The sequence below is a fragment of the Lampetra fluviatilis genome, chromosome 13 (assembly GCF_964198595.1).
Source record: "Lampetra fluviatilis chromosome 13, kcLamFluv1.1, whole genome shotgun sequence".
Classification (NCBI taxonomy): Eukaryota; Metazoa; Chordata; class Hyperoartia; order Petromyzontiformes; family Petromyzontidae; genus Lampetra; species Lampetra fluviatilis.
This window is the reverse complement of record NC_136287.1, coordinates 8,888,081-8,910,194: the sequence shown is the minus strand read 5'-3', so window position 1 is coordinate 8,910,194 and position 22,114 is coordinate 8,888,081. Positions and strand designations below refer to the sequence as shown.

Here is a 22,114-nt window from a genome sequence, read left to right as displayed (position 1 = left end):
CCAATTCGTCACTAGTACAGCACGGCGGTGTGTTGGAGAACCAAGCCACAACATTTACAATTTCAGTACGTTTCGCCAGTAATTACGAGCTTCATCAGCTGACAGCCAGATTTATGCGATCTAACCCAAAAAGCCTCTATTATGGATGATATTGGTCGCGAAGGCCTACGTGTTAAATTGATACAACTTGTCTGCGAAATTAATTTAACCAAACTCCCTCGAGTATGTTACGGCATGCTGGGATACCCAGTGTGATAAGTGAGCCTCATTTTGGGTCAATAAATCCTTTCCATCTTTGTCCAAGGGAATAAATGCCTTTGCTTATGTAGAAGACACATGGCGCATACACAAATCATTTTCAAACTTGCCAGCAAAATATTTCTCCCAATGTGAAACAAAATATAAATAGGGCAGAAATAACAACACTACATTTCGTGATAAATTAATTACGAAAAATATTTTCTACAAACTAAAATGTCTTTGTCTTGCGTTTTTTTACCGTTTATTATTTAAATAATTACGAAACTTATAGTCACAGACACAACGAAATATAACGATACATTTACGGTCAGCTAGTAAAATATCATCCCTTGACAATCACCAGGCAAGATCCATCCACTGTTGGATGAAGACCTCCTCCAAGCTGGCATCATCTCTCATGATCTCACGATGTATCAACCGTGCAGTTCAACCTCCCGGTATGTGTTCACTCTTATTCTTTGGTTCTTTCAGTAAAGTCACGTAGATATAAAAATAATAATTTAAAAACGTGAAGACAAATAATAAAAATAAAATACAAATCATAAAAAAACACTAATGTAGACTGTAGCCTGGTTCTTAATCGGAGTGAGTGTACCGGCAATCTATAATGCGGACTGTAGCAATGATTATTACGCTTGGTGAGTGTACGGGCAGTCAATAATGTAGACTGTATCCTGGTTTTAAGCTGGTGAGCGTATTGGCAGTCTGTAATGTAGACATTATCCTGGTTTTTAAGCTGGTGAGTGTATTGGCAGTTTATGATGTAGACTGTAGCAATGGTTATTAAGCTGGGTGAGTGTACTGGCAGTCTATAATGTAGACTGTAGCCTGGTTCTTAACCTTAGTGAGTGCACTGGCAGTCTATAATGTAGACTTATTGAGGTTATTTCAGTAATAATAAATGAAGTGAAAATAAGGATAAACATAAAACCATGACGTTTCGATCGCAATAAAAGCGGTCGTCACCAGGAACAGGGGGGTTAGCCTCTGAAGGCAAACTGTTTATAAAGGTTTAGAGATGGGCGGGGCAGCTAATGTTAATGTAGGAGAAAGCCCCGACACCGGCAGTAGGTCTACACCAATCAAAGCATTGCACCTCGATCCTCACACCCACACTGCTGACGGTAGAGGTTGACAAGAAAACACCAATCAAGTCATGACCCAAAGTGGTTGATGACATCTTTCCAATGATTGCTGAGCTTATAATCATCTTCTCTGTTGAAATTGTGTCTGTGTCTGTATATATGGACGGCTTCATGAACGATTTTTTGTTGATAGCCAGTAGGCTTGCAAAGTAGCATCGTCTTAGAGAAATCCATTTCGTGTCAGCCAGCTGCATTAAAATAATGATCAGCCACGGCAGAAGTATTGGTCCTACCGTGTTTCAAATCTGCCTTATGCTCACGAACACGGTCCAAGACATGTCGCTTAGTTTCCCCAATTTAACTGCTGCCGCAGATACAGCTTAGTTTGTAGACGCCGGGATATTGCATGTCAGGAATGTTGTCCTTCACAGATGGGATCAGATCACGAATTTAATGGACTGTGTTAAATCGGACCTGGATCTTGTGTTTGATCATTATTTTGGAAATATTTTTGGTTACCCCTGCTATGGATGGCAAGGTGATGGTTTTGATTGGATCCTCAGATGGCTCCTTCCTCACAGTTTGGGCGATGGCTTTGCAGATTGTGAAATCAGAGTATCCATTCGCCTTGAGAGCTTGGTGTACGTGTTTGAGTTCACTTTTTAGATGTTCATGGTCGGAGATACATTGAGCTATGTGGTGTAGTGTTTTGATGAGAGCATTCTTCTGGGATGGATGGTGGTTGGAATCAGGTTTTAGGTAGGCGTCAGTATGGGTTACTTTTCTGTAGACAGAATGGCTCATTGAGCCATCAGGTTTCTTTTTGATTCGGATATCCAAGAAAGGTAGCATGCCATCTTTTTCTACCTCCATGGTGAATTTGATGGCTGGGTGTATGGAATTGATGTGGTTGAGGAATTGGTTCAGAGCCGGTCGGCCATGTGGCCAGATGACAAACGTGTCATCCACATACCTCTTCCACAAGGACAAGCATAGAGTGGATGCCTGGATGGCATTCATCTCAAAAAAATTTCCATGAAAATATTGGTTACAACCGGAGATAAGGGATACCCCATTGGGGTGCCTTCAGTTTGTTTGTAGAATGTTCCATTCTAGGTGAAGTGTGTATTGGTGAGGCAGTGTCTCACCAGGGCCGGTACATCGGCATTCAATCCTTGTTGGACCAGAGCTTCAATGATTGCAATGGTATCGGGCACAGGAACTTTGGTGAACAAAGAAACTACATTGAAACTAACGAACAAATCAACTGGGGACAGTGAGATGTCTTTAAGTACAGAAGAGGTGGTCTTACCAGTGAATGGCTGCAAGGTCTCAGACAGATCTCGGGCCAGTTTGTAGGTGGGTGAGCCAATGGTGGAGACGATGGGACGAGGGGGTCTACCTTCTTTATGGATTTTTGGTAAGCCATAAAATCTGGGTGGTCTAGCAGCAGAAGGTTTTAAGGAAACCCGTTTGGTCTGTTCAATTAATGAAGCTGAATCAGTGATGATACTGTTCGTTTTTGGAACGAGGCTGTTTGTGGGATCTCTTTAAATTATTGTGTAGGTGCCATCATTAAGTAGGTCCTGAATTTTGTTGTTGTATGTAGTTTTGTCCATGATGACCGTGGCATTATCCTTGTCAGCTGAGAGGATAACGATATCATCCCTCTTTTTCAATTGAGATAACTCAAAACGCTCATTCTTACTGATGTTGCTGACTGGTATCTTGGCGCTTTTGAGGGTTGCAGCGATTTCAGATATTGTCACGTCTGCAGCAATGTGTCCCAAACCCTTAAGTTGTGTTCACTTCTTTAGCTGCGACCTGTCCTGTACAAGCCCACTTACTTCTTCTTAAGTAATATGTCTCTCACCTTGTGTCCCCCTCTGTCTCCCAGTGCACTTATACTCAGCACCTCTCCCTGCCCGTTTGCACACTTTTCGGCTTTTGTTTAATTGTCGTTGTGAATATCTATGGCTATGGTCCAGTGACGTGCGGTGAGGTCAATGGCTGGGGAGGCACTGGCTAGTGTCAGATTCATACACCGAGTGGGGCGTGGCCTCACGGAGGGGGCGTGGCCTCACGGAGGGTGCGTGGCCTCACGGAGTGGGCGTGTCCTCACTGAAGGTGGCGTGTTAGACACGTCCCCCCCTGAGTGAGGCAGATGTGATAGCTGTCTCCCCTGGTGCTTTTTCATTGCAGTTTCATGACAAGACCAGCGAGCCTAAATATATTTATACACATACGTGAAATAAGCTACCTGCAGTATGGAAGGCGAGGACATGTAATGAAGGGGTCTACAAACATTACATTGGTGACATACTGAGATAGTAACAGGCATGCGCTTATTGCCCGCGCTCCATCCAGTTACTGAGGGGTTGCGCAATCAGAGGGGAGGCTGAGCTTGTCGCTGCCTCACCTCTCGTCTCTTCCTGTATTTGCAGCGGAGCTCCGCAAATTTGGCAATTTTTACTATAAAAAATGATTGGAATCGTACAGAAATGACATTTATAACACAGATCAGCGGAAAAATCTTAATATTTTTTTTGTACTTTTCGTAACAGCTATTTTCATTTGAGTATGACAGGTGAGGCTCTGCCTCCCCTGACCGCACGTCCCTGTTATGGTCTGTGTCATAGTAGGTAATATACAGTGTTACAAAGTCATGTTCTTTAGGTAACACTGGTATATTGCTGTCCATTATTAAGTTTAGTCTCCATCCAAAAGCACTTCAACCTGTTCTTGCACAACTATTTATTTTATAATTTTGGTCGCAATTTTCCTTCAATTAGAATTGACCCAAGTTTACTGCAAACTCTGATGTATTTTCCAGTTCTGTCCCTCGCACGGATAGCTTTTGACTTTTCACGGAAAGCACTAATAATGGTCAGTGAATAAAACATTTACGTGAATTTTCTCTTCTTAAACACAGGGCAATATATTTTAATTATAGTATTCTAGCTTTGACCATCAACATGTATTGCACACACACAATACATAAAGTATGTATTTTGACAATGTTTGTAAAAACTAGGCAATACATAATATTATAGCTTTTTTTTTCATTGAACGTGCTGCTTCAAAAATAAAACGAAATATAAAAAATATCTATTGGTATAAATCTGTCTCAAGTCTGACCATTCTTTTTTAAATCATTCTTTAACAACTCTCTGGTCACTATCAATTCAGAGTTTCATTTGAAATGAAGCAGTTTGAGCACAAAGACGCTGTGTTCCTTGTTTATACAATTCTTGTGTTCCGGTTCGATTTCTGCAAGTTCTATCGTAAACCAAAATGAAGCCTTTAGCACTTCGATGCCAAACTGCTAGCAGTTTATTTATGTAAGGGGAAAAAAAACATGGGAGCTTCAACCTATAAATACGAAATACTAAATTGATGTATTCCTATTCCTTCAAAAATAAACGTTTCCAAGTATTTATATAGCTATTAAGCACAATTGATGGTGCAGAGAGGACCGTTCAACATATGGACCAATCACATCAAATAGTGTTTTCCCTTTACATTTTACATGAAAAGTTCACGTATTTTTAACCGTGAATTATCTTTGTTGTGCCTATTACATAAGATTTTTATTTCAGCTTTAACTTTTCAACCAGTCAACAAGAAATGAGAAAGCATAACTGTTTTAATGTTAAATGGCGACCGTAAATATCAACTATATGCCTCTTGTTTTAATACAAATACAAGGAAGAAACAAATACTGTAATCCCTTTTATATTTAAAAGTCTGATATAAGCGTACACCAAAACCAGCACTTTTTACATATAGACACATTTTAGCATAAAGATTCTCAAACACCAGCCTTCATGCCTCTTCATATAAAATGTTTTTTATGTTTACATTGTGCATTCTATATATAACGGGGAAATCAAGATGTTCATTTAATATATTACTTTCAGATGGTATTCAAATGTTGATGAGATTGCATTTTGTCAGAGAAGCACTCGCATCTGGGCAATTGATATTATTTTGGGATGGCATCAGAATTACAATGGATATGGAAGAGGCTCTCCTCAGCTTGCTGGTTTCACCAGAGGGAGATACCACTGCAAGAAGAAACAGACAAAAACATGACCTTCAATATAAATATATGTATGCAATGTCTCTCATATACTAAATGTGAAATACCAAATAAAAACACATCAATAAACATAATTCTTGTCCAAAGTTTTACATAAACACCAATTGTTACAAAACCAATGTGTTTTTTAGAAACCGAATCAGTTTATAATTTTAAAAAAATGATACCGTATACAGAGCAAGTATTCATCTTCTTGGTTCTTTCGGTAAAGTCACGTAGAAGGGAAGAAATACAATAATACAAATAAAACATAATAAAATAATTATTTTATTATGTTTATTATGTTTTATTATGTTTTATTTTTATTATTTTGTTACTTCCCTTCGACGTGACTTTACCGATAGAACCAAGAAGATGAATCCCTGCAGTCACGAAAGCTTTAAATGGAAAAGAGCAAGTATTCTTCAGCAAAAGTCCTTCACAACACCAGAGGCCCTCTGTTGTTAGATTTATAGCTGTGGAAGTTGATGTCAACGAACGACCATGTGCACAGCACGGGGAGAAGCCAGGGCAACACCACTTGTCTCCAGATGGTTAATTTTCACAGCACTTCAGCTCCTATACGGCTGCTTTGGCATCCACAGCCTCAATAAACAAAACCTTTCGCACATTTTGTTATGGTGATGCTCTTGGGCATCGTTCATCGTCCTCTGTGTAACGATTTGGAAGCTTGGGCGTACAAAAACAAAGGAAGTAATAACATGGTGATGTGTACGGGACTTTGTGTATATTTTAATGAATAATCTCAGTTATATTAGTTTCTCATATTAGTTTACGAATAAATACATTGAGTATAGTTGTTGGTCAAGAGCTTGTTTACCAATTTCCTCTTAAAATTTGAATACTCATTTACAGCCCTTTGTCAATTCACTGCTAGATGAAGGCCTCCCCATGTGTTACTGGTCATGGGGGTTGTTTGACCATACTTCACAATGCTGCTCAGTGCAGGTTGTTGAAGGGAAGGGGCAGGGCAGTTAAAATATCACCACTGATGTTCTCAGTGGCCGGGAATTCGTGAAAGGGTCGCTGGGCTTATAACATATCGCGCTAACAAACTGGATTTGCTTGTTGTGAAAACAGTATTAATAAAAAAAATCATCAATGTTTTCGCGTGTAAACAACATTTAGAAAATAATATTTGTACGAATTGTCTTTAAATCAATGAATATCATCATGATCAATTACGTGACATCTTAAGATGTAATTATTCCTCTGAATGCAATCCCTCGATACTGAGCCAGAGAATGAACTGCGTAAACGAGTGCAACTGTCGTGGGAAACCATTAACCATTCCGAGACAATTTACCTACATTTATCAGACTCTATTCATGCCAATTCATTCCTTCGTTCATCATGCATAGTCAGCGAAGGACCGTTGCACCAAACGCGTGACCTATTGCGACAGCATTCGAGTAAACTGCTCTTGCTGCCATACGCCGGCGTCTCGAGTGATTTGTTTGATCCACGGATCATAGGGAGGGGGGGGGGGCAACCACGGGTTCAGCGGCATTCCTTTGAGGGTCACAGTCCACCTCGAACGTCGACCGCCAACTGAAGTTGCGCAATGTGCTGGAGTTTGCACATCAAGACGGGGCGACGTGTCCATAAAATTACAGCCGTCTCCCTCGAACTAAGCTCTTAATCGCTAGCAGACTGGTCGCAGATGCAACGGTGACATTTCTGACGAAGTCGAACCATCAGATGTCAATGTTACAATCTTTAACCGGCACGGTTTGATTGTATGCTCACACTTGCCTCAGTGCCCATGCCTGCAGTATTCCGTCCCTGAGTGTCAAACGGAGGCTTGAGGTACCCGTGGAAATGCGATCGCACCAGCTGATGGAATGTAGGCACGCAGCCCTGCATTTGCAGTCCGCGTGGCACAAGCGGCAGCCACATCAGAAAATTTTAGGAAAAAAACATGATTAGAAATTGGAAACTAATGATTTTAAATTCATGCTGATAACATCAAAATTAAGTATTTTGAATACACTTTTTTTTAATTATTAATTGTTTGAATAGTATTATAGACTTAAAAAAGTCATTGTGTAGAACCTTACACTATGGTGTTATGATAAGCGGTGCATATACCTTGTATTCTTCAATTGAATATACATTTCTCAGTTTTACAAATGGAATGTCGGGTTATAAAGAGGTGTTGTTTATTTAAACAGATGATGTCCCACAGAGACTTTTTAAATGTTTTACAATGAAGATCCAAGTTAACATGCGGGTGATATTAATTTACTGAATGCATTGGCAAGACATTTTCCAATATGGGGTTTGGCATACAGCAAAGGCACACAAATGTGTATTCAACAAATATTATTGACGGAGCCGAAATCAAGCGAATGTGCAAACTTATGAAATAAAAACACCCTGATATCTGGACCACCAAGCCACTAAAAATGTGGAAAATGCACTGCTCGCCACTAGTTGAAATGAATTAAGAGTTTATTGGGCAACGTGCTGTAATTTAGAAATGCGGCCCGGATAGAAGTTGCATATATATGTACATATATATGTACTTCTTTCGTACCGTACATAGACCACCGTGATAATTAATTGGAGGTGCGTGCAGGTGCCCAGCACACCTCGCTTGCTGCCTTGCAGAGGTAGGTGAACCACCGCAAGCCAGCGGCGACATGCGTCACCTCGTCCTCGTACAGGGTATCCAGAACGAGCACCGACTCCGAGTCTCCCTGCGCTGCAAACCGCGCCCGCGTCTGTGGGTGAACGTCCAGCCCTCTGCACGAGGCACAGAGTGGAAGGCATGGCTCCATTGGATACGATTGACTGCTTAAGCAAGTGGGTGTCTCTGTGGTAACATGAGTCATGGGGTGGCACTTCATTCTCATTGGTAACCATTAGACCAAAACTCCTGCAGTGGGGGTCAGTCTATTGTATAGGTAACGGCCAAGGTGCAGCCCTGCAATTACTTGCTAATGCCGCTGTTGGAGGAAAAGCTTCCATTAGAGGGGGCTTTCGAGAGTATTTGATCTACTCTTCCGATGCTGACTACTCTTACTGGAAGAGATGGTGGGGGGGAGGGGCGACAGCCACACATTACTCAACTACACACGGCCTGACCAGTGCCGGGAGATCGAACTGGCGACCTGTGGATTGCAAGTCCAGTGAGCCAACCATGTTTTATTTTGTAAACTTGAACGGTACTGATACGTATCATGTAAAGTGAGTGCCTGTTATTCTCCACCGAAAACCGCCATAAAAGCATTCCTTTGATGAGAAACAGTTTTCTTTCAAATAATAGCGGTGGCAGGCATCTGAGATACTGTAGTGTCCTTTCACTTTTAAAATGAAATTTTATTGTATGGAACCAAATCGCTATTTTTAGTTGTAGTTGTTGCGTTAAATATAATCTTACACAGCTTTCCTGCTACATAAAACTATTTACGACAAAATGTGGTAGAATGTTATAAAACTCAAAGTAAATGAGAAACGTACAGACTGAACCAGCATTTTGCGAGCTTAAATTATGAGTTCACAATGTTTTGTTTTAGTTTTATATAGAGTCGTTCATGCAAATTGAATCTGACAATTGCTAATGAACCACAGACAAGCTGGAAGGCAGCAGACAGGCGGTGAGCCAGCACCAACAATTACCCAAGTTCTACAACCCTCTATATATTAAGGCCAAATTAATGAGTTTTTATACATGTATGAATGTTGAACTTCTTTCGCACCGGGGATAGGACAACAAACTAAACACAAAACGCAGTTCTAAATAAATTAGTTTTCAATCTATATTTAAAAGTGCATAGCTCCAATGGCTTCCTAATATCAGAAGGAGGAGCGTTCCAGACGGCCGTAGAAGCAGCATCTGAAATGGCGCGCGATGCAGTCACCATCTTTGTTCGATAGTTATCCAAGAGCCACTGCTGCGAGCGTGACTGGCATTCGCATGGTGGTTTATGCTCCTTGACGAGATCAGCAAGGTATTGTGGATGCATGTCAGACGAATATGGAGCACCGGAGATAACCGACGAGTGGGAGGCGGGGAAATGCTCTATTAAAAAGGGGCAGACGATGAATGCACCGAGTCTGCAATAACCACATGTACTTGTGGCAAAATATGCAAAAAAAACATGCTCGGATAATATATGTATTGTCTTTGAAAATTATTTCCAAAACTTATTTTTGATACTGGCAAAAAAAAAGGTCCCATAGATATGTTTCACAACATTTGTGCAAAGCACCAAACCCTCGCTCAGTCGACAGCACTGAGCGAGGGTTTAAAAAACCCAAAAGCTAAAAAAATGCATCATATCAAAACAAGTCAAGGCCAAGCCGACTGGAACAAAGCAGTAAATAAAAAAATGTCATCCTTAAAAAGTGGTATTTTTAGCTTCAGTCTGCCTTTTAACACATTTAACAAAGGTAAGCATGATAGATTACGACATAGTATAGACTGTTATACACCATGTCAGAGTGTAACAACCTTTGTGATCCGTGAAATTATAACAATCTGTTGAGAGATTGTACACACAAGCCCGTAAGTGAAAAGTGGTGTAACCATCAAGTACGTATTGATGTAATAATTACATTTTTGGCGTTAACAATATATCACATAAAATGTTATTTATTTATTTAAAAAATATAACTTGAATTGCTTAGTTTGGCTGAGCAAATGAACCAAGTGAGTTTTTTTGCACCTCTAAGGACATGTGGTGCACAGACAAGTAAGTTCAATGGAATGAAAAATGATGTAATTACATGATTATGTCATTGGATTTATTTTGAACCACGTTTTTTACATTATGGTGAAAGAGTATTTGTCTTCAATAAACAATTCACATTATTTTTTGGCATATCAGTTTTCCAGCCAGACAGGCACAATGCCATCAACATAAATAATGAGCATTACAAAGCATCTATAATATGTATAATATGTGTAGAGGCATTCCAGACGTGGGGTCGTTCCTTTTGGGTGTTTATTGAACAAACCAATACACGTGTAGACAGTCGCCTGGCAAGGGCCCTGATCCTCTGTCGTAATTTTCATTTAACCTTCGTTCTGCATTTCCCTTTCAACTCTGCCAGCCAATCACCTTCCACCCTTCCTCCCGCTCTCCCCACTCAAATGAGTGGTAGGTGGTCCCAATGACCTCATCTCTTCACCCCTCATGCTAACGTGGGTGGCAATGCTATCTGTGAATTATGCACACATCCAGGGCTTGTTCTGTCAGGCTGTCCTCAATAATTTGTATCGGTATGCGTACCGAACAACCACTTGGGCGAATCAGGTAATCAACCATTAGCGGTCACTCATTGGCAATGCCAGACCATGTGTCCCGATGATGATTAATAATTATTGGTGCGTGTACCTTTGTGAACGAGAGACCCGGAGATTCAGGCGGTTAGCTGTGAATTGTCCCTTTGTGTGCTTGGTGCTGGGATGAGCGAGTGAATTATAAAATTTTATTCGAGGAGCGTTTTGCAATGACCCTACATGTGTATTGATAAGTGACAGAGGATGGGATCTCCAAAAAATAAAACACATTCAGAAATTTACCTCTGCTATTCACCACTGCTACTACATTTAATCTCACCAAATACAATTATAAATCATGCCAAACGCTTTAACTTCATATTCAGCAATAACTACAATTGAGATTTTAAACATTACCTCAAATGTTTAAATATATCATTGTGGATGTGCAACTATAACCGCCCGCATTAGTAACACCCCAGCATATGGAAACCATCAAACACATTTATATATTATCAGGTATTGTGTATGTGGTGTCTATTCCTTCTCGAGTGATTCTCAAACGCATTGTTCGAGTAAAGAAAACACTTGTGGGTGCGTACGGATGAAGGGATTCCTTTATACGTGACTGCTCGCACGCTAAAAGGGGCCTCGCGGCGTGACAACACGCTTCCTGCTGGAGGAAATCAGCAGTAATGGCGCAATTTGTCATCGCGCAAAACCGACCTGGCCTCGTGAACCATGTGGACGACAGCGAGGCGGGCGCGCAGATCGCGGGATGTCTCCCTAGCTGACTGCCACAGACCTGCAGTGTGTAAGACACGCGTGCTATTAACTCCACACATCCTACCTCTGGGGGCCCTCCTCCAACCTCCTTTGCTGTTTTATTTCATTTTTTTTCCCTGTGGTTTGATGGACAAAAAAAATACAAGGGAATAAGTGACTTGAGCTCTCGCGCACGTGCCGTCAGAAACATTTCAACGGTACGACGCTGGCCACGAGGTTATTTAAACAAGCCAAGTGTTACTTATTTTGCTTAGCAGACTAAACTTCTGTGCCATCTTTGTGTCGTTTGTTTTTTCTCTCAGCAGGTTTTCTGTTACAATCGCTCTGCACCAACAGTTGTTTCATATTCAGCACAGCAGGAGTACCGCCACAAGTCTGCGGGATGATTAACGGTTGCTCCATCACATCTACCTCATTGAAATCCAATCTGTCAAGCTGCCATCAGTGCACTTGAGTGAACTTTTAACTAAATATCCATATACTACCCACTTCCGTTCATATTAAAAATGTAGCTTAAGAAAACCATATGAACACATTAAAATATAGAACCCAAAATAACATGTATGAGATTAACAAAAAAGTGTAGCCCTTTGTCCACTGTTGAATGTAGGCCTTCCCACACCTTCTGGTCATGGGGGGTTGATTAACCATACTTCACCAAACTGGTGTGTTGACCGACTCTCTGTGTTACATTACATTACATTTCGATATTTTACTAGGTTATTTAATTTTAGTGTGTCTTTCTCCTGATTTTCAAGCTTGCGTGCCGTGCCGCGTCGTCATCTTACTTGCAGCAGCATCATGTTGCCGTCCACTCATTGATATGCTAATTTTTTCTCTGCCCCCTCCCTCTCTCCGCCCCCGCCCCCCTCTCTATATTTAAGGCACCGTCACAGAAACGACCTCTCTCTTTGTGCCGATATGTGTCCTCTCTCTGTGTGTCCTTGTGATGTCTGTCTGCTTGTATGTCTGTCTATAGTTTTCTAGTTAGATTTTTGTTGCTATTTCTGTTATGCCTGATGATGATTGCTTGTGTTGCAATCGAAACGTCGTAATATGCTATTATTTAATTTATTATTTTATCTTTAGACGTGACTTAACCGAAAGAACCAAATAATAATTCCTGCAGTCACGAAAGCTCCAAAATTAAGATTGGTCAGTGTGGGTTGGTGAAGTAGGGAGGACCAAGGACTGATTCACATATCACTCTCCACTTATGTTCGCTGTGACTGGGAGTCAAACTCAGGTCGCTGGGTTCATAGCTTAGTGCACAAACCAATAAGCAACCACTTAACCCCAACCAAAATAGAATGCTCGATATTATTTTTACAGTAGTTATAAAGTACTTTTAGAACCGCGTTCATTATAAATGTAATATATTTGAAAACAGACAACGCAATACAACATTCATAGCACTTGTAATTTTGTTTCAGTTTAAAAGGCCCAAAATGTTTACAATAAATGCATGAGTACAAAAAAGCATTGAATATTTATTCTGAGTTAAGAATATGACACCCAGCTAAATGTCATAAAATCAGGGTATGCAAGTTGTGAAAGGTGACACTTGCATAGCATTGTCAAATTAAGCCGAGTGCAACTCCTTCCCAACCAACGACTTCTGCACACCACTCGATTTCCTCTGAAAATAAGCACTCACGATTCTTTATATTGCCAAATTTACAGATTTACAGTTGGTTTACTGGATTTCCGCACTTACCATTGTGGACTGGCAAAGCTCCAAAATGGCTCCCCAGGGCCCTGATTCGGGTTTCCAGAAGTTTGAAATGCTCAACAAAGAAGACACAAACGAGCATTCGAACAATAATTATCTCCTGAGACATAAACAGTTGTACACAATCGTATTTTAAAGAACACGTGCCATTTTTTTTGGAGCAAAGGACAATGCAATATTTCAGATTTTACAAGAATGAGAATTAACTGGCACATACTTTCTCATACATGGTTCCAAGAAATAATTCTTAAAAACAATCCGTCATGTGTTTAAAAATATATAAACGAGGAAGTTTGTAATTATTAAACCAAACATTAATCTAATTGGCTTCATTTTACAAACCAATGTAACGGTGCAATTTATGAGCAGAGTATGTTAAATGTGGTGACCTTACTTTGGCCTCGTCCCCAGCCACCTTGACAAAATCGTTGAAGAACTGACGAGGCAAAGGTGTCTCATCAGCGGTGCGTACGTCTGAGAATCTTGCAATGATGTCCCAGGACAGGTCTATGGCCCACTGCTCAATGTTGGCAAGAGAGTGCAGGAGAGCAATGCGGCTGCCCTGCACCCAAAATTATGTTAATCGTCAGCATCACGACCACCATCCTCAACATCATTATTGCCGTATACAGCAGCCATTTGACTTTCCATCAGAACACATTAGCATGGTTGGCTACGTACGGTGCGAGAGAAATTCAACATATATATAAATATTACTCCATTTATTAAATTACTTTCAACTGTGCAATCAGCAATAATCAAATCTGAAATGTCGAATGACAATGCATCTTCTGTGTCAGAGAACAGGCAGCTAAATATATCTTTCAGAGCTTCTGAACATATCCTTCAAGTTGACTTGTTATGCTTTATACAGCAGGGGGTGCACTTTCCCACACGCTCTGCCAATAGGTTGTCAAGTGGAAAAGTGTAAATTGTTATTCTTGCATCTAGGATTTAGAAAAATCAAGTGCAATATGAAATTTACTGGCAGTTTTTTGTGCAGTCAACGGTGACCGGGCTGAGAACATCAACTTGCTACGCTTGAAAATGCCATCACATCATGGGCGGGCATCCAGATTCACACCTAGAATCTCAGCAGTGCCAGCGAAGCACTGCGAGCCACCCAGCCACCTGCCACCGGAACACGTTATTAACATATGAAGGTGGCCAAGTTGAAGGGGAGCAAATGTATATTATATACATTACCGTGAGGTTAATGTCTGCAATTACATTTGTATGAATATTTGGTTCTGTTCCATGACAAATAACAAGACATCCTGACTGGATGTATTACTTTGTATAGTAAAGTATAAAAAAGAGCTTTGCTTCATAGCAGTTCAGTAGAAATATACCAAAGAACCAAGCCCTCCACAATTAACTTAATTTCAACTATTTGTTTGTAATGTCAATTAAATGTTATTTTTATCCAAATGTCCACTACACTGTGAAAGAGACATTCCATCATATATGTATGCAAAACTTTTTTTTTCACCGTACGTAGCCAATTATGGCAATCGGAGGTGCAGGGGAATGACAACAAACTAAACAAAAAGCATTTCTAAAGAAATTAGCTTCCTATGATCAGAAGGAAGAGGCGTTCCAGACGGCCGCAGAAGCGCATCTGAAAGCGCGCGATGCGGTGACCATCTTTGTTCAATGGCCAGCCAAAAGCCGCTGCGAGGATGACCGGAGTTTGCGTGATGGTTTATGCTTCTTGACGAGATCAGCAAGGTATTGTGGTACATTTGTGGCAAGCACATGATAAGCAAGCATCAGAACTGCAGCCAATGTCCTCATCGGTGATTATTTTGTTCTATATACCAGAGTGCCTCCCTTGCCACGCTTGATACGTCCGGGTTCCAGGACCGCCAGATCTGCTGCACGGGGTGGCTGATCTGGGGGCATCCAGCAGCCCACTGCCTCCAGCTCCCCAGCCTCCCACCTCCGCTGCACCTCTAAAGTTAACTGCACCTGCAGTACACCCGGTACGGACACACAGCGGTGGCAACCAAAGTCATCACCGAAAAATCGACTGCTAAACATGCGCTCACAAGTCTAGCTGCTGTCAACGGACAACAGGTGCTCGCGCTCCTTCTCGGTAAACGTGTGAAGATTAATTTCGGGCCAAGTAGCGGTGGCAATGAGGACTGGAGTTTGGGAGACTTGGCATGAAGCCAAGTACCTCTAGCTGTCTCGATGATGTCTTTATTTTCACTCCTCACCTTAAGAGTCAAAAACCAGGACCACATCTGCAATGAGTCATTAATGCAGAATTTTGGGACAGTCAGGTTTATGAACGACTTAATACGAGAACCAAAAGTTACGTTTGCACATATTGAAAGTAGTTTTTTTGGATTTTTTCACGAAATTTTTCTCAAAATCGAGTCTTCTCTTCTTCTACCATCTAAACGCACGGTATCTTTTCATATTTAACAATTAGTAGATACATCATGAATAAAAAAAATTGTGTTTCAAAAGATTTTTTTATAGCATACACGAGTGCTGGGGCTTGCTGTGGGTTATTCTCATCAGTGTCGTACTAGAAACAAACATATGGATGCAGGGAAAAGCTGTATATTATTTACTGCAATTTAAATGATCAATTAATGTGCATAGAAATTCCCCAACAACAAGTGTGGCCATAGAAAGGTAACTGAAAACATTACTTTATTATTATTTTGTGGCCTGCAATCTTTTTTTTCCGTGAATGAAACCCGAGGCAGCCCCTTCCTAGACAAAACCAAGGCATGACTGTATTCATTAAGCTCTTACACGCTTTAGGTACATTACAGCTTTTGGTCTCAAATTACCAAGGTAATTTCCTGAATTGTGACTATACCCAGAAGTACAAATTTCATACCATCTTAATAAAACAAAACATTATCATTGTTTGCTAATGGATTTAGGTAATGAATAACCGAGTTCAAAACTATGAGGAAACTTCTTAGTGTCCATACGATGCTCAATTAAACACGTACATTTTTTAAATTAGCAGTTGAGAATAAAGGAGTTTAAGTCACATACACCATTACTATCGGTCATAAACACATTTCTGTGGAGGGAGCTGGTAGGAACGTTGGGTTGCTCGGTCAATGGCCAGGGTCAACGGCGGCGTGGTGTATTCCGCAAATATGGCCGACTGTGAGGGCGGATACAAGCCGGCGTGAGTAGGTTAAACGTTGAGTTTTATAAGGGCACCACGGGATGACCAGCCCCTCCCCACCCAGCCCCACCCTCCCCACCCAGCCCCTCCCCACCCTCCCCTCCCCACCCTCCCCTCTCCACCCAGCCCCACCCCTCCCATTTTTGGATGCACGACGGACGGACCCAATAATCCCCTGTGGGCTGGTGGAACCAGGTGGTTCCTACCAGTAAAATGCAAGTTTAAATAGGTTGCTATCTAAGAATGATTTTCGTTCAATGCAATGTATGAGCTCACAAAGGTATCTGGAGCCAGGAGACGACTGGCAGGTGAATTGTTGTAGTAATGTACGTCTTGGGATGAATGCTGGTAAATTAGAGCTTGCTAATTATAATTGTTATATATATATACCATTTTCAGCGTTAGAAGGTAAACCATACTCTGCTTTCTATCATCTAAGAGTACACATCTAATATATCCACCAAATCATATTCGATACCATTTCAGCGACACTTTCCACAACACTGAGCTGCAGATCTAGCTCAACATCCAGTAACAGCGATGAGCGAAGTTGAGTCGTGGATCACTGACGGCTTTCCCAGGACCACCAGACTTGCAAATCTCTCGCAACAGGTTAAGTAAACTCAGCTCCGCCAAAAGAAAATAAGTTTCAAACTTAATAAAAACAAAAATTCATCGTTTGCTGCCATGCATTTAGAAGATATTTTTCTTGGAAGAGAGAAAAAGCCCGGTAGCTTTCAGTTCACATTTTTGAGAAGTTGAAAATCCTTACAATTATTTTTTCCCTGACTTCCAAAGCCAAGCTGATGGAAGAATATGGCCAATGTTAACAATTCATCTATGGCTTAACCTTTTGGTATTTTCCAAGTTAAAAACGATATACAAGTAAATTTGCAAATTCCCTGCCAACGTTCTTCGTGATAGTTTGAGAAAGTTAAATTGATTTAAAATGCTGCCACAATATATTAAAACAAGCTTATAAACGTGAATGAATAAATGTTTATTCTTACAAAACTGAATTCATGTCCAGGTCAACGTGCTTTGGTGACATTTTGCCAATACATATTTCCTTTTAAGGCAGTATTATTGACAAATGTGAGTTTTGTATGTTTTTTAAGCAATCAAAAAATATAGTGAGGCTGAGATTGAAAATCCATTTTCAATTCATATTTCATAAATACTGTCGTCAACTCTCGATTATATTAATTAATGGGGTAGTGACGGCACAGTTAAAGATAAAAAGACAGATCACGAAAAACATACACGTAAATTGGGTCAAATGTGCCTTTAGTGCTTACCAATGAAAAGTGTTTGAAGTGTATGGACTCAGAACTTATTTCATCATATGTTAATGGCCTCTCTTTGTGTTTCAACACCATTAACTATTATATATATTCAGTTTTTCAATGTTCTTTTCATTCACAGCATTTACATACTCATAATTTCTCATCTGTCTTTGGTAAAAAATCACCACTTGTATGCTACCAAAGCGATATACTCGGTTTATTGTGTGTCAAACAATCTTGTGGTGTGGCAGTCTTTTTGTCCGTTAAACAATAATCTATGATGACATTAATTGCCTTCGAGGAGAATTAGACCTAATTTGCCATAGTTCACATATCACAGCTTTAAACAAGCATAATTGAAAACACAAGTGAGTCTGAGTGTCAGTAATTGTTTTTAAACCCATGTGGTTTTTATGCTCAGAGTGATGTTCAAAATATTATCTTTTGCCAAAATGCAATATATCTCCAAGACATCAACACTTTTCACATTTTAAACACCTATTCTATCTAGCATACTGTGAGATAGATGTTACTTTTGGGAATTGGTACATTGTTAGTTTCATCAACAACAATAATAATTATCTTCATATTATGTCCACCATACATGATGTTAATTGAAGGTAGACTGCACTGCAAGTTCCCCGGGGCTGAGGTCAGAATTATGTCACCAGCGAATTGCATCATTGCAATGATTTTTCCATTCATTTTTACACCTGTGTTCTTCATATATCAACAGAAGAGCCGGCATTGATTTTAGTAATCCATCCAGTTTGAGCTCAGGAACAAAACCAAAACATATCCCAAGGACCAGTAATACAATAGCCTAGCAATGTCTACTTATATTTAATCAATTCCACAAAACGTAGAGCACTTGCAAGATACTGGATCCTTTTCACGGCCCTATTTGCTGCGACTTTGATTATACATGGGACCTAGAGGGTCTGCAAAATATCCTATTGTTTATCTGTGCCCTATTCTTTATATTTTCTGCAAAAGTCTGTGTTTTTTCTCCCCGTCTTGAATTGTGGATCGGCTTCCTATTAGCCGTAATGTTTCAATGAACGAGTTGTTTTTTAAATGTATCCTAGTATCCGAGTTTTTTTTCAAGTATAATAATTTTGCGCATAACCCCATGAATAACAGGATCAACAAACTTATTCTCCACAACAGCAAGAGGAGTTGTGCCGTGTAAGTAAAATTTTAACTCTAAAAGTAATTGAGACGACTGTGTAACATATGATTATTTTCATTTTATGTTAATTAAATTACCAAACTTGAGCTTTTGCAAAGAAACACTGCTTGTGCACCTGTTGCATTAAGTTCACTCCAGATACATGATCTAGTTATTCTATGCGATGCATACCTCTTATAAATGTGGAATTCTGTTGAAGTAATTGTTCCGAATTAGTCTCAGTAAAGGGCTGCAATGATCGTGTATTAGTCAATTGCCAACACTGTTTTCTTAAAAAACTTGGCACAACTTTCACTGAAACCCATACCCTGTTCTAACAATTATTTTCTCAGCACCATTGTGTACAAATTGCTCCAGTGCTTCAGAATAAGCATGCAATTGCCCAAGGAGGACCCAATGAACTGGGTAGGAATCAATCAAGAAGAAATGTCTGTAAGCATAATGAGTAGACACCACAATGCTAATTGGTTGCTTTTTTCATCCGCTATTCGACAAGTGTTAATCAATTATACTAATGGCAATGACATTTATTTGGCAACGTGGTCTAGCAGTGTAGGATTTAAACAAGAGTATCGCTGCTAACAACATCTTGAGTGAAACTTAGCATTCCAGGTTTCCCTCGGTCTCCCAACGCTCCAGACGTGGCCCCAAGGAATGTTTTTCCCTTCCCTTATGTCAAGAAACTGCTGAAAGGACACTCGCAGTTGTGCAGAGGAAATTGCATGCAGCAGTAGAAGAGGCTGGAGTGATACATAGCTTTGAAAATAGCAGGAATGCAGCTTCCCCTCTAGTAGTTGTAACAGATGTAATGGAGATATATGGGAATGCCTCACCATGCAAACGATATGGCAATAAATATTCCAGTCAAAATAGACCAAATTCACCTGTCTGGTCTCAACTTTCAGCTACCTGCCACTAGAGAACTACAGAGGGATTAATAATCATGATTTTAAAAATGCCATATGCCGGTCAGTAACTCTTAATGCTAAACCAATTGTATTAATTCCCCTAAGAGGAAGGCAGACATTTACAAAACCGGTAGCAGTCGTTTTTTAGGCCATGAACCTTTTCCTCTGGATCTGGAGTTGACAGGATTTTGACAGCCCAGTAGCAGAGGGAGTCATCACCCTGCCCGCTCGTGTCCTCTCCACATCCCACCGCACCTGCAAAGGCATGCACAACACTGGGTCAAGGCCCAACAAAATTATTACATTTCATATTTCCACAGCCACTGGTCTCATCTTGCATGGCGCAGCCATACTATTTCCACAATGCTTGCAGCTCAAAACTGGCTTGAAGAATTCTACAGTTTTTACAAGTAATCATGGAAATATTAAATAAAACACTGTTTCTTCTTGGGTGGCTTCATTTAAAAAATGTAAATTCCATCTTGAAATAATTACTGGGCCATCAGACTAGCTAGACTACTAAAGAATGCCCTGGATTGGCACAATTTACCATTTGACAGATCAAGTGCAGAGGTTTCCCAATTCCAACTTGTTATACAATCGTCTGGCTCCTGCGCCAGTGTACCTTTCTTCAATTAATGGCAAATACAATATAATGAAATGCAATGCCATCCCCGTAAATAACATAAGCAGGAATGACATGAAAGTCACCGTAAATACCTTCATACTCATATTTCCAGAGTAAAAGGTATTCAGAGTAAAATAAACAACAATAATATAAAGTAACATCTGTAGTTTCCATTTGTGCATGCCGGATGTTGGAATACCAGCTAACTTTACGTAAAATGTTTTCATGCATCAGGAATTCAAAGAAACCAAATGTTGTACACAATGGACGCTGATTGCCACCACAAGATGGTCACAAACGTACAATTGATAGTTTGATGAGGATTTTTCACTTCAGAGAGTTTGACTGTAGTCACAGAAATTGCGAGCATCTTTACCACGGGATCTAATTGTAACATATGACCGTGTAGTGTATTTTCAGCAATTTATATAAAAACAATAAAATGGATATGCAGTGCACATTTCCTTACTGGAACCTCTAGCTTAACAACAAGGCTGTGCATTATTTTGTCATTTTATCATTGTGATACAATTCTAAAAGTAACATTACATTTTCAGCGTGGGTAAACAAAACACTCATGACCAAGGAGTTGGTAAAATGTCCTAATAGAGGCTCCTTTTGAGACTCGAGGCATTCCCGGTGAAAGTGATTTTATTATTTGTTTAATGACACTCAACACAAGATTAAATTGCATATTCTTAAAATGGGTTTAAACCTAAATATGGCTTTGTATGCCAAGCATGTGCATACCTTTACATACATCTTCCCTTTGACCAGTGTCAGAAATCGATAACATGTTTTCGGTTTTAATGTAAACATTTCCATCAACAACAGTCACTTCGTAAACCTGATTCTGAAAAACAGAATAGTACACGTCGGATTAATGTTGCCGTGTAAAATGTAATATTTCAACTAATACAGTATAAGTACTTTTTTGACGCACGTGTCATACAAACAATGAACATTTGACTTTCTTAAACATCTGTGTTGTGAATAATAAATATATGCTTAAAATAACGATCTTATATCTGCATAAATGTCCATTACCCCAGCTCTTAAACTTGGTGCATGTTGTTAATGGTTATACTATATTAAAATGATGCATTTCAGTATAAAGAAAACACATACTTTACATATTGGCACTTTGTTTAATATAACCCTTGTTTTTACCAATCGTGAAAAAAGTGACCAATCAGTGTTGCTGTCTATATTTTAAAGGATGTAAGTTCCACACTTTGGAGCCTAGGGTTGATAGGCATATCCATGGGCCTCTCAGCTTGCAGAGCAACACGGTGGCCAGTAGATAGCCACACAGAAAAGTGTGCCGCTCATCTATCTCGACATAAGTTTGAGTGCACTCTCTGCATAATGGATGGGGTTTATTCAGTACTCCCAGTCGACTCACGTTGCAAACTAAGAGGCTCATGAAATCACCAAACATTCCAGGACCCTCATAAAAAAAAGCATCATTGATGCACAGTGATACTTTCTTGGCTAAAGGATTATTAAGACAAATATCACAGAGAAATTGTACCTTCAATCCTGTAGATGATTCCCCTGTATCGAGACAAAAATCAAAATGGTGCCATGGGCAGATAAGTGCCAGCTTGCCACTCCCCAGATCTTCAATATCCCCCAACTCAAGTGGACCACCTAGAGAATATCAATACAATGTGAAGTCATGTAACTATTGATTTCAATTGATACTTCAGCTCACAATACACGCATGGAATTGTGCAAG

General features: G+C 40.0%; 1 protein-coding gene across 1 annotated transcript in view; it reads right to left on the bottom strand.

Moving 5' to 3' along the window:
- Positions 1–5,010: 5,010 nt before the first annotated feature.
- LOC144935520 (uncharacterized protein HI_0077-like) overlaps positions 5,011–22,114 on the bottom strand; it is a 28,724-nt gene continuing 11,620 nt past the window's right edge. Inside the window, exons 3-10 of the mRNA XM_078862257.1 lie at positions 19,903–20,000; positions 15,018–15,167; positions 13,591–13,758; positions 13,182–13,251; positions 11,405–11,483; positions 8,043–8,196; positions 7,204–7,308; positions 5,011–5,413 (exon numbers count right to left, since the gene is read on the bottom strand). Of these exons, the coding sequence (XP_078718383.1) occupies positions 5,381–5,413; positions 7,204–7,308; positions 8,043–8,196; positions 11,405–11,483; positions 13,182–13,251; positions 13,591–13,758; positions 15,018–15,167; positions 19,903–20,000 (857 nt within the window). The 3' untranslated portion in view covers positions 5,011–5,380. The remainder of the gene's footprint in view (positions 5,414–7,203; positions 7,309–8,042; positions 8,197–11,404; positions 11,484–13,181; positions 13,252–13,590; positions 13,759–15,017; positions 15,168–19,902; positions 20,001–22,114) is intronic.